This window comes from Epinephelus fuscoguttatus, linkage group LG20 (genome assembly GCF_011397635.1).
Source record: "Epinephelus fuscoguttatus linkage group LG20, E.fuscoguttatus.final_Chr_v1".
Taxonomy (NCBI): domain Eukaryota; kingdom Metazoa; phylum Chordata; class Actinopteri; order Perciformes; family Serranidae; genus Epinephelus; species Epinephelus fuscoguttatus.
The window spans coordinates 16400495-16412715 of record NC_064771.1 but is presented as its reverse complement, the minus strand read 5'-3'; the positions used below and the strand labels follow the sequence as shown (position 1 = coordinate 16412715).

Sequence of the window (12221 nt, the reverse complement as noted above, 5' to 3'; positions counted from 1 at the left end):
CTAAGGTGGAAAGTGCACCTCTCTGCCCTTCCACGTGCTCTCTGCCCTTCCACGTGCAAACAAGGAGAGCCTGAGGTAGAGAGAGCAAACCTCCCTGCCCTTCCATGTGCCTACATGGAAAGCCTAGGGCAGGGAGAGAGCAGCAGCAAAGACCCCCCCCCCCCCGGGAACAGAACAGAGCATCATCAATTACAAACAGAAATGACATTGATAAGTCAGACGCAGCATAAAAAGGAGGAGCTGGGTTGGAGGCAGCTTGCAGAGGAAGCAGCAACAGTAGGCAGGTCAGAGTAATTAAAATGGGGTGCCCTGAATGAGATTTGCCAATTGGTTGCATAGAAAGGAATCATGTGATCTAACAGCTGACTCCCTTCTATCAGTTGACAGGACATGTTTGTCGGTCTCCCGACAAATTTGTGTATCTGGTAAAGGACTCTGGTGATTGTGGACGGGGACAGCAGCAAAACACTTTTTAGCCACGTGAAAATTTGACCACCTAAAAAAAAATCAACATCAGTTTAAGTGTACGCTATATGTACGTTATATTTAGAATATTTTCACAGCTTAACCTTGCCATCAGACAGCTCTCTACAACAGGAAACAGACACCGCAATGCCATGCTCTCGTTAAAGCCACCAGACTCCATTGTTAGAAACAGTAATTTTACTCCTAAGAACACAATGAGTCTCTGGCCTTCCGTTGCCCCCAACTGGGTAGTTAGTTTGTGTAACTTTTGGAACCAACCTAACCGTGCCAGTTCTTGTACGCCTGTCCAAACTGGGCGCGTAAGATTGACAACAAACAGTTCTCAGTGGAGGTATAAAGGACGCTGAGCAACTTCCTCCCCGCTGCTCACTCTGAGCCTGGACCAGGCCCAGCTGGTACCTGCGCAGTGCTGCTGCACAAAAGGAGAGAGGGGGAGAGACTCAGCAGAGGAGCTGTGGACTGTGGTTATTCTGTGCAGCATGCATGGGAATTAAATAGAATAGAATATATTTAAATACATTTCCTGCTTTTACCCTAATGGTGTGAATAGGTCACAAAATTTGTCGCTACACTGTTCCCCGGTTCAAATCCAGAGTTCATTGTTGTTTTGCCACTGATTGGCTGAAGGCGTTTGTCTGTCAAGGCGAGTACTCTTGCCCACTCTTGCCCATGATACAGAGAGAAAAACACGATGTTGAGCTTACGTCATGAGGATGGTCTCACCAGGCTCTAAATTTCTTCAGATTTGGCACAAATGTCCACTTGGACTCAAAGATGAAATTGTTAGATTTTGGTTGTCAAAGGTCAAAGGTCAAGCTCACTGTGACCTCAAGAAACATGTTTTTGGCCATCACTCAAGAACCTATACGCTAACTATGACAACATTTCACACAAATGTTTTACAGGATAAAATGACTAAGTGATAACATTTTTATACTCAAAAGGTCAAAGGTCACCTTCACTGTGACATCATAATATTCTACATAAAAAAAATTTCTGGCAGCAACATCTATATTTAAAACACTGTCAATATGAGTTTGAACAGACTAACTGCAACTTGACTGGTTCATTATTTTCTGTGCTGGAGACATTTATGTGTGTTTACCTCCACCAGGCTTTATAATAGTAGCGACCAGATGCCAGACCATAGGCAGGAGGCATTCAAGAGAACCCCAGATGTGGGGTTGGCTTTTACTTTCACTGGCGAGCAAACAGGAACCAACAATCCTGCATAGCATACTGTTAATAGTCATTTTACTGTTAACAATTAAAGTATGTTTACCGATTGTTAGTAGAACATTATCATTACAATTCAGTATTGAACACACTTCAACATTTTATATTACAGGTTAAGTATTTGTTTGGGTTAAACATTTTTTGGGTGGCCATTACAGAGTTGGAGTGTTAATAGATGCACTACATAGTATTTATTAACCATTTTACAAGTTATTATAATCATCAGTTGCAACTTTGCAATAGCCATCCAAACCTTGTTTATTAAAGGTTAATATAATATACTTAATATGGTACATACAATGTTATGTATGTATACTATTTATTATTGGTTATTATAAGGTAATACTGACCTTTGAAGCAGTAACCAATTCTTAACAGCTTATCCAGAGCCAACGTATCTTAAGACCATGTTCACCACCCAAAACCCACCCACCCACCCACTCCTGGGCTCTATGCAAAAGCAGTCCCTGTGGGCCCCCCACCCTTTCTCTCTTCATCCATGTCTCCTCACACCACTTTTGGTATTTTTTTCTTTATAAAGTCAGTTTGCTTTCTCTACTTTTCCTTTCTTTTTTCTTTTCTTTTTTGGAACCCTGATTTCCCTTCTTGAGGAAAGAAATGGCAGTGTACACTGGCACTCCAGCAGCATAGGCAGTCACTCACTCAGCTCTAGCAATGTTTAGAGACTAATCCTAGTGCAGAGGTGGACGAAACTACACTGCTTAAAATTAAATTAATCGTCACAGTATAACACCAAGTCAGTTAAACTTCAGGCATATCATTCCGTCCATTTAGGAAGCACAAGTGATTGTGAATCAGTTTCACCTGCTTTGGTGCAAATGAAAGTGACAAGAGGAACAAGACAACCCCCAAAAAGGGAATGGTTTTTCATGTGGTGGCAACAGACAGTTGATCTCTCTTTCTCCTTCCTGACTGATTCTTCTCTAGGTTTGTGTTCTGCTAGCGTCCTGGTCACAACTGGTAGCATGAGGTGGTACCTGCAGCCCAGTCAGGTAGTCCAGCTCCTCCAGGATGGCCGTGCAGTCGCAGGAAGGTTTGCTGTGTCTTCCAGCGCAGTCTCAAGAGCATGGAGGAGATATCAGGAGACTGACTGTCACATGAGGAGAGCTGGACGGGGCCGTAAAAGGGCATCGACCCAGCAGCAGGGTCGGTATCTGCCTCTTTGTGCGAGGAGGAACAGGAGGAGCACTGACAGAGCTCTGCACAATGACCTCCAGCAGGCTACTGGTGTGCTTGTTTCTGACCAAACTGTCAGAAACAGATTCCATGAAGGTGGCAAGAGGGCCCAACATCTTCTGGTGGGACCTGTGCTCACAACCCAGCATTATGCAGCTTAATTGGCAATCACCAGAGAACACCAGAACTGGCAGGTCCACCATTGGCGCCTCATGGCGGATGCTACTGTAAGGTGCTTATAACATCATCCAGCATGAACAGTTTGGCAGTGGGTCAGTGATGGTCTGGGGAAGGCATGTCCTTGGAGGGTGGCATAGACCTCCATGTCATAGCCAGTTGTACCCTGACTGCTGTTAGGTACCTCAGAGCGATTGTCTTTATGCTGGTGCAGTGGGCCCTGGGTTCCTCCTGGTGCAGGACAATGCCCAGCCTCATGTAACCAGAGTGTGTAGGCAGTTCCTGGATGACAAAGGCATTGATGCCATTGACTCTTGTTCTCTTGACCGTAATCCAATTGAGCACCTACAGGACGTTATATATTGGTGCATCCGATGCTGCTAAGTACCACCACAGACTGTCCAAAAGCTCACTGATACCCTGATCCAGGTCTGGGAGGAGATCCCCAGGACAACACCTGCCGACTCATCAGGAGCATGGCCACACTTGTTGGGAGTGCATACAGGCACGCGAGGGCCATACACACTACTGAGTCACATTATGAGTTGCTGTGATAAAATTCACACAAGTTGGATCAGCCTGTGATCTCAAAGTTTTACTTCGATTTCCGGTGTGATTTTATGGGGTGAGAGGGGCGTTAGAGCGCTTGCAAAATTTTTTATATAAAGTTCAGACTCTTAACTAATACATTCATCCAATTTTAATTTAGCTATGGCACTAATGACTTAGAAATTAAAATTAAATAAATAATTTAATTATTTATTTTTATTTATATTTTCAATTTTTTATTTCAGGCTTTTCGAGCTGCCCCAGGGGATGTCAGGTGACACTAAAGGGTCAGTTCACCTGTTTTACAAAATGTATGTTCTCACACACTAGTGGTAGTCATGTCTTTTGAGATTTCTGCCTCGAGCTAGTACAATAGAAGTCAGTGGAATCTTGTTTGTGGTGCTCACAGCATCAGAAAATGGCATTTTATAATTTTAAGAGTAGCATCAATGACTGAATCAGTGCCTCTGTTTACTCTCCAAACAGTGGCGCCGCCAAAGGGTGGTCATGGCCACCCTGATACAATCACTGCCCCCTCCCCTCGGGAATATAATTGATAACAATTGGAGGCCTCTGTGTGGTGTTATTAAAGCTTGACAAGCTTGTTCCCAGTAAATGTTTTAATGCTAATAATCAATGTTGTCCTTCAAATTACAGCTGTATATTTGTCTTTTTAAGAGAAGGGACTGCCAGCCCTTTTAAAGGACGATGAAACGTCACGCATGAATAAATACACAACGCATTAAAACAGGATTGTTGTGGAACTAAAAATGTAAACTGTACTGGTATTAATCTATGGACATCAAATAATTAGTAATATTAACTGAGAAATAAGAAACTAGTATATCTGTATGTGACTCCTGAACTCTCTTATTAACATAGTTTTCAATTAACCTATATACTTTAACAGCATGAAAGAATTCATGAAACTCAGTTGTGGCTTTTGGTTTTGGTGTGCCACCCCAAGATTTTTGGTGGTCCCATCTGGCTGCCTTTCTGGGGGCACCACTGTCCATAGACCACACTGTGAACTGCCTCCATTAAAAATGCAGACGGGTGACAAATTAGAGGAAAACCAGATTAAATCAAATGCATGGAATAAATGGAAAAAAACATAATAAAGGCAGATGTCTGGTGATTTCAACCCAGCTAAACACCTATGGGACATTTCAGACTGACATGTTAGACCACCACCATGATCAAAACCCCAAATAAAGTAACATCATTTGGATGAATGGTGTACATCCCTCCTATGTTTTTCTCTGTGGATGTTTGGAGAAGAAGAATGGCAGCTTGTGGGTTCATCCCCACAGAGAAAAACAAGCCCTGACATTTGTAATTTTGCTAACTATGAGCAGACTCCAGTTAGAGGAACACAAAAAAGGGGCAACCTGCACAACTGGCACAAACTTCAAAAAAAAACAACAGTGTTACATTTACAATTCTCTACCTCAAACCTTACTCTGGCCACCATGCTAGCTTAACAACCTCACATTTGTCTCCTTCCAAGTTGTTTTTCATTGTTTTTCGTGCCTTACGGGCGTCTTTCGGCTTGCTGCATGAATGCAGCCACTGCTTGCTTTGAATTAAACCATCTCATCTTCTCCCTCCCCGTGAGCTCTACTCTTTTGTCCTATTAGCTCACCGAGCCTGATGGGAATATAATCCTGGACCTGAAAACAATGTTGTGTTCAACCACCGCAGGGCTGAGACGAGCCGCTGCCAAATGACTCAATTCAAACACAGCACTTTAAATTGGATCATTATGTGAATCTGTCAGAAGAGGGAATGCAAGGAGAAATGAGAATCACGACAGCGCCGTAGTTTATTTTAGCATTTATTTCAACACCTTAGTTGTACCTCTATCATTTTGTTATCAGTATATACTTTATTTTATTTAAAGCAAAACTTTATATATATATATATATTTTATATATTTATATATATACCTTTTATCTCTGCATACTTACGCTCATACTGTATGTAGTCATATTCATTATGCATTTCACTAGACCTAAAATACTCTTTTAAATCATAGTATGTAATGCTTTCTACACTACTGCTCAGTCCTTTCACTTCTCAGAATAGTCTATCATGAGACAGCATTGAGGCAACTCAGCATCAGAATACAGAGTCATAACTAAACTCACACAGAGAGAATACGCGTTAACTAATGTGTGTGTCAGCGTCACTGGGGTCACAACAGGGCGAGCAGTATAGAAAGCATTTACAGGAAAAATCCGAAAAATAAACAAAACAAAGCTTCAAAGAAATTTTGTCCACACTAATTGGAAGACAGAGATTCTTAAAAATGTTTACAGACTTAATATAATTATCTTTATTATACTATATTTTTATGTTATCATTGTCATCATCATCATTACATATAGATCTATAAATAATGTGTTGTTGCCTTACAGCTGAAGTCACTGCAGGGAAAAATGGCTAAACTGGCATGTTTAAAAAAATCCAGAGCGTTCATGTTCACCTCTATGCAACATATACAGTATTTACTTTATCACTCTGAAACAAAAAAAAACTTTCTGAAAAGTGGGTCAGAGTATTTCTTTTTGGGGGGAAATGTGTGGAATGGGGAAACACTGGGATTGTCAACTAGTGAGAAAGAAACAATGTTTTCTGACCGTTATAAATATGTTTTGGAAAAGGCATTAGAAAGAGGAAGGTGTTGGTCGAGGGAAAAGCATTTGGCCACTAAACGCAGGCTGACGAACACTCGCGCACAAAATCAGACACACAGACTCACAGAGGCTGAAGGTTGAGGAAGTCAGGCAGACAGAGAAGCAGTAAAAAGCCCTTTTTTATCACTGCACCTGCTGTGTGAGAGAGAGCGGTCAACATTATGGCATCAAAGAGGACAGATCCATCCCTTGACCTGTGCTATGGCCACAAACACCAGTAACGTCTACGGAAAGAGGATTTGCAGTTTGATATAACGTGCAAACCCCTTGCAATTCACCTCATATATTTAATCTCCTTTCTATAGAGTAATTAGGAAAATAATAAAAGGTAATTTCACAACAATATCGTCTCAATACACGTACGTCCTCAGTATGCACAATTTCAATTCAATAGCTAAATACCCTGACCAGTTTGAAATGAATGATTGCAATCAGCACTTCGTACAAAACAAATGGCTCTACTAATAGTGAATCCCGTTTAACATGTAAGATATATTTAGTGCTCGCAAAGTACATACATACAAAGCTTATTGGGGCATCTTTTGAGGGGAATATGGCAAATATATAAAAAGAATACTATTGTTTTCTATCGTTTTCTTCTATCATCATTTACAAACAAAACCCTTTCTCTCATATATTCGGACTTTGGCTCCTGGACTCACAGCCACTGGATACTCTGATCTGCTTAAAGCTACAAAACTGATGTTAGGATGTGACGCGTCCCCCTCAGAGATTCTGGCTCAGCCACAGTCGGGTCACATTTTTATTGGGGTTTACCCTTTAAGCAGCAACTTTTCTTTGAACTCAGACTCAAGTTTTCTCAAGCAGCAGATGGTGTGAGAATCCATCTGTCAGTGTGTGTGTGTGTGTGTGTGTGTATGTGTTTGTCTTTTACAGCACAAAACGGTGTGTTAATTAAACGCCTGTCCATCAAAAGTTGAAAGTATATTTTCAGATGAAGAGCGTCATTTTCATATGATTCTTATCTTCCCCATAACCTGTTCTTGACCAAGTCATTTCATAAAATTTCAACAGTATTCTCTACATGTGTAGCAAATTTGCAAGAAAACACTCCCCCCCAGCACAACCAGCCCTTAGTCTTAGTTCAACACAACCTGTTGATGTCCACTGTTCTTCTTTTGCCCATCCTTCTGTTATTGTCCATCTTTGTCAATTTGTTTCTCTCCCTTTCTTTCATCTTTGAATCACCCCTTCACCCTCTCAGTCTGTGTCTCGGGGAGAAGTAGTGACATGCAAAGGAGAGGAGAGCCGCCTGGGGAGAGAAGGAGGGCAAATCAAAGAATAAGAATGGGCGGAAATGAAATAAAGACCGAGCAAACTAAATAGGGTTGATAAAACAGGTTAATAAAGAGAGAGGAATGGAGGGAGGATGAGATAACTTATCAAATTATGTGCATCTAATGGAAAAAGGGGGATGGCCCAGCTAACTTGTATAGAAGGAATGAGACACTTTGACTTTCCTTCACCATCCGGTGCTTTCCTTTTTCACCTTTGACCCCGTTGCCTCTACGTGTTCCAGAGTCAATTAGTCCTCCCTCACCTGTCAGTGAGTTTCTTCAGCGCCCGCTCGATGTTCATTCGATGTCCCACACGTGTCACTCCCAGGTCCAAGAAGTCATCCTTAGTGAGCGAAGGCAGATGTGATCCATCTATCTCATTGTCTATAAAACGCTCTCTGTGTTCAGCCAGGTTCAGGTAAGCCAGCCAGTCGGCCACGTCGTACTTGGTCCAGTAGGGCAGGGGCTTGATAGCAAAGGGTTTGGCTGGCGGAGGAGGGGTGAGATGGGGATAGTTGAGGCAGGATGGGCTGGGGGGCAAGTGCATGGGGGATGAGGCTCCAGAGAGAAAATGGGTGGGGGAGAGAGAGCGGGAGACGAGGAGGGGGTTTGCACTTTGCACACCAGAAGGGGAAAACAGTGGAGGAGTTGAGGACTTGTAGGAATCTCCGAGAGGGAGGCCGGGCGAAGGAGGAGTGAGGGGCCCGGGGAACTCAAAGGGGTTGCTGTAGACGGGTGTACTGGGAAGGATGGGGAGAGAGGAAGGCCTAGGAGGGGCTGGGTTCTGCTGTTCAGTGTTATAGATAAGAGGGCTGGGAGCCCGCCGCCGTGAGACTGACGACCGCATCTCCTTAGTGGGACTGCACTGAAAATCAAAAGTCTGCCTGCGCAACTTAGACCGATGCTTCGGTGATGTTGGGTATGGGCAGTAGGTTGGGGAATGGGGAGGGTGTGAATGGACTGGGGAGGAAGGCATCTGTGGAGACGGGGAGCGGGTCCAGTTGCGCTGAATTGGGACTTGAGAGGAAGGGGAGACGGAAGGGGTGGCCGACAGGTTTGGGGTCAGGATCTGACGATGCTGTGGAGAGGAGGTGGGTAACGGTGAGGTGGAGCGGCCAGAGGGAGGGCTGTGGAACGCATCAGTGAAATCCGCCGAATACCTGAGAGAAACACAAATCACAACTTTAGTTAAAATAAGGAGATATGAAAACTCTCATTTTAACATCAAAGGCTGGTTGATGAAAACAAACAAACCTGTGCATGGTGGGTGACTTTGGAGTGTGGCTCCAGTCATCCATGCTCTTCATGCTACTCATCTGTTGCAGCTTGGAGCTCAGCTCATTGATGATGCTCGCCTTTACACCCGAGAGAGGTGAGTGAAGTCTGCGGCCCTCCAAAACGATGCTACCTCTCTGCACTCCGTCTCCACCTTGTTCATGCTCCCCGACCTCAACCCAGGTCATCGACTGAGGGTCAATCGGCCTCTCTAAGCAGGCAGCCAGAGCACTGCTAAAGCCATCCTCCATTTTGGACCGACTCTGCTTGCGCTTCCTTTCGTCTGCGAGTGCTCCATCGAACCTGATGTCTTCTGGGTTGTTTTGTCTCTGCAACTGCAAAGGAGCAGGGTTGGTGCTGTTCTGCCTACGTAGTGCTACAGACGGACCCCTCCCTCCTCCTCCCTCCTTGTAATGAGTCATCTTTGGAAACACAGGGTTTGCCAGTTTGGCACTGTGCACTTCAAATGTTTGCCCACCTGAGTAGGTTGTACTGGGATCCTGATGCTCACCTCCCCTCTCTCCTTCCCCTCCTCGCCCGTCTCCTACCATCCCTCCCCTCTCTCCTCTCAGCCCACTTAATCCCAGCATTTCTAAATGGTGGTCGCTGCTGCTGTGACTGTCCAGTTCCTCAATCCCAGAATCCACCACGGCATCTTGCCAGTCTCCACTCTTGGGTAAAATAGTAGGGTGATGAGAGTGGTCAGCAGCTTTGCCCCCTGTGCTGAGGCCAGCCCGAGGTCCGGCCATGGTTATGCTGTAGTCAGAGGATGCCGGTGAGGTTGTGGTGGTGGCAGCAGCAGCAGAGGCTGTCATGGTAGTGGTAGCGTAGGTCATGGTGGCTGTGAGGGCGGCTGTGCCTCTGTCCTGGGCCGGTGTGTGACCACTTAGTGAGGGGTCATTAGAGCTGTTGTAATAGGGGTGAGAATGAGACATGGGCTGGGGTCTGTGTAGTGATGTGGGAGGCAAAGCTGCAGCAGAGGTGGTGGTAGCGGTGGTGGTGGAGGGAGGGGGAAATATCTGTGAGGACGGATAAGATGGAGAGAGGGCTGACTGCGTAAGGTTGGCCACCTCGCTGTCGTAGGAGGTGAGGCTGGAGGCAGCAGAGTCACCACCCTGCGGAGATGCCTGGGTAGCATTTGAGGACTTGCTGGATGGAAGAGGGGGTGGAGGAGGTGGTGCAACAGCAGCACCCCGATGTTGATGCTGCCCAGGATACTCCTGTACTCTCTCTTTCTTACCATTAGCAAACTGTATAGGAGGCGGTAAGGGATCTGCAAAGACAAACTCGTCATCTGCATCTATTGAGGGAGCTGGTGGAGGGAGAACCATGAGTCCAAGACCTCCACCTCCATCCACATCTGCTCTTGCGTCTCCTATAGTTTCATGTGTCTGTGCAGGGGCTGTGGGGACAGTATACTGAGGGATGTAGCTGGTGTTGGGAGCGCTATCCATCTGCAGGAAGGAAGGTCTACGGGGTGCAGGCTGAACCGGCGGTGGAGGAGGCTGCAAGGGTGGAGCAGGTCTGCTGTCATACACCTCCTTTTCTCTTTCTCTCTCCCTGGGGCTCTGTGGGTAATATTGGGTTGAATACTGACTGGTTCTGTCCTCTGAGAAGCGAACTCTAAGACCTTCCCTGGGTCCTCCCTCCTTTTCCCTCTCTATCCTCTCCCCACCTCCTCCCAGACGTAATATCCTTGGTGACTGTGGCCGGCTCATGGATGCAGGCGAGGTGGTGGCGGTGGGGGAGGTTAGGTGGACAGACACTGGGGAAGTGTAGGTCGATTGTGTTGGGGTTGCAAAAAGGGAAGGAGTTGGAGTCTGAACAGGGGTGGGGAACGCTCCTACTGTGGACAGCTGCCGACCAAAGTGTCTCTCCTCTCTGCGCGTCCTGCGGTCATCCTTTAGGGCTCTCTCTCTTGCAGCTAGGGCCAGGCCAAGTGGGGACGAGGGGTCCAGGACTTTGCCTGTAAGCGGGTGGATGAAGGTAGTGCCCTGGGTGCCGTACACCGAGGGAGCTGATTTGGGCTGACCATCCTGACCGAGCACAGGGGAAGAATACTCGGGCAGGCCGAAGGCTGGGGGCATGCTGCTGGAATAGTTGACATAGCTGTCTCCAGAAAACATGCCCTCATCTATAGACTTGGAGGGCCGTAGACGAGGGGTGGGCGCATCCATTTGTGAGCCTTGTAAAGGCTGAATTCTTGTCCCTAGTGCTCCTCCTCCCTCCTCTGCTCCTCCTCCTGCCTCACCTTGGATGTCCTCCTCAGATGAGAGGAAGAAAGAAGCGCTCTTCCTTCTCATATCTCGGAAACGTTCCCTTTCCCTGCGCGCCCCTCCTCCTCCGCCTCCTCCGAAGGCAGTACCATATGTCGAAGTATAATCCAAGTTATCCAGGTTTTGCTGTGAGGAAACAGATGGGGCAACAGTTGATGAAGAGAAGGAAGTGGACGTAGGTGGCTGAGGTGGCAAGGGGGTGAGTGGTGAGGGTAGACTGGTGTTGGGGCTGTCTGAGGTTGTATCTGCTGAGGTTTGGTCTTCTGCATCCTGGGCGGGCTCAGCTTCCATACTGCTACCCTGGCTGCTTCGGCCGCTGCTGCTGGTGGAGGGCGCTTTGACGATGATGGTGGGGATGGGGATGGAGCTCTTCTCTTTGGCTGCCACACCTTTTCCTCTGTGCTGTCTCAGCCCATCCTCCACTTTGGACTGCTTCATCAGAGCTCCTCGACCACCCCTCCTGGCCGCCCCCCTGCCAACACCTACACTCTGCTCCCTGTTGGCCATGTGCGGGTGATGCTGCGGCGCTTGTTGGGCCTTAGGCTTAGCACTTGTTGGTGGTGTAGCACTGCTGTAGCCTCTCCTTAACCCTCCCATCTTGCCACCACCTCTCCTGGGCGCCTCTGGCTCTCTGACACACAGTCCTTCAGATTGCCTGCGGAGGGTGGGCACCATTACCTGCTGGTTCATCCCACCTGGCCCTCCTCTGTCCCACCCTGCTTGAGTCGCATGCCCTGGCTGGGAGTAGGACTGGTAGTGGGCTTGAGATACAGGAGGTATGGGCATAGCGGGCCCTCTCCCAGGATGAGGGCCTGCTGATAAAGGTGGTTCTGGGGCAGATGTGTTAGGGGGTGGGGGGATTTCCTCTGGTCCCGGCACTGACAGGCTGCGCGCCAACTTCATAGCAGGCGGGTGAAGATACTGCCTCTCCTCCTCTGTTACACCTGAGAACAAGGACACAGGCGCTTAACAAACAGACACTTTAAAAGCAACTATTGTGCAGGCAGGAATCTTTCCGTGACAATTGC

General features: G+C 46.8%; 1 protein-coding gene across 1 annotated transcript in view; it reads right to left on the bottom strand.

Annotated features, from left to right (window-relative positions):
* Nucleotides 1–5510: 5510 nt before the first annotated feature.
* LOC125880970 (SH3 and multiple ankyrin repeat domains protein 1-like) overlaps nucleotides 5511–12221 on the bottom strand; it is a 54324-nt gene continuing 47613 nt past the window's right edge. The window contains exons 27-29 of the mRNA XM_049563838.1: nucleotides 8897–12137; nucleotides 7906–8802; nucleotides 5511–7617 (exon numbers count right to left, since the gene is read on the bottom strand). Coding sequence (XP_049419795.1) covers nucleotides 7566–7617; nucleotides 7906–8802; nucleotides 8897–12137 — 4190 coding nt within the window. The 3' untranslated portion in view covers nucleotides 5511–7565. The remainder of the gene's footprint in view (nucleotides 7618–7905; nucleotides 8803–8896; nucleotides 12138–12221) is intronic.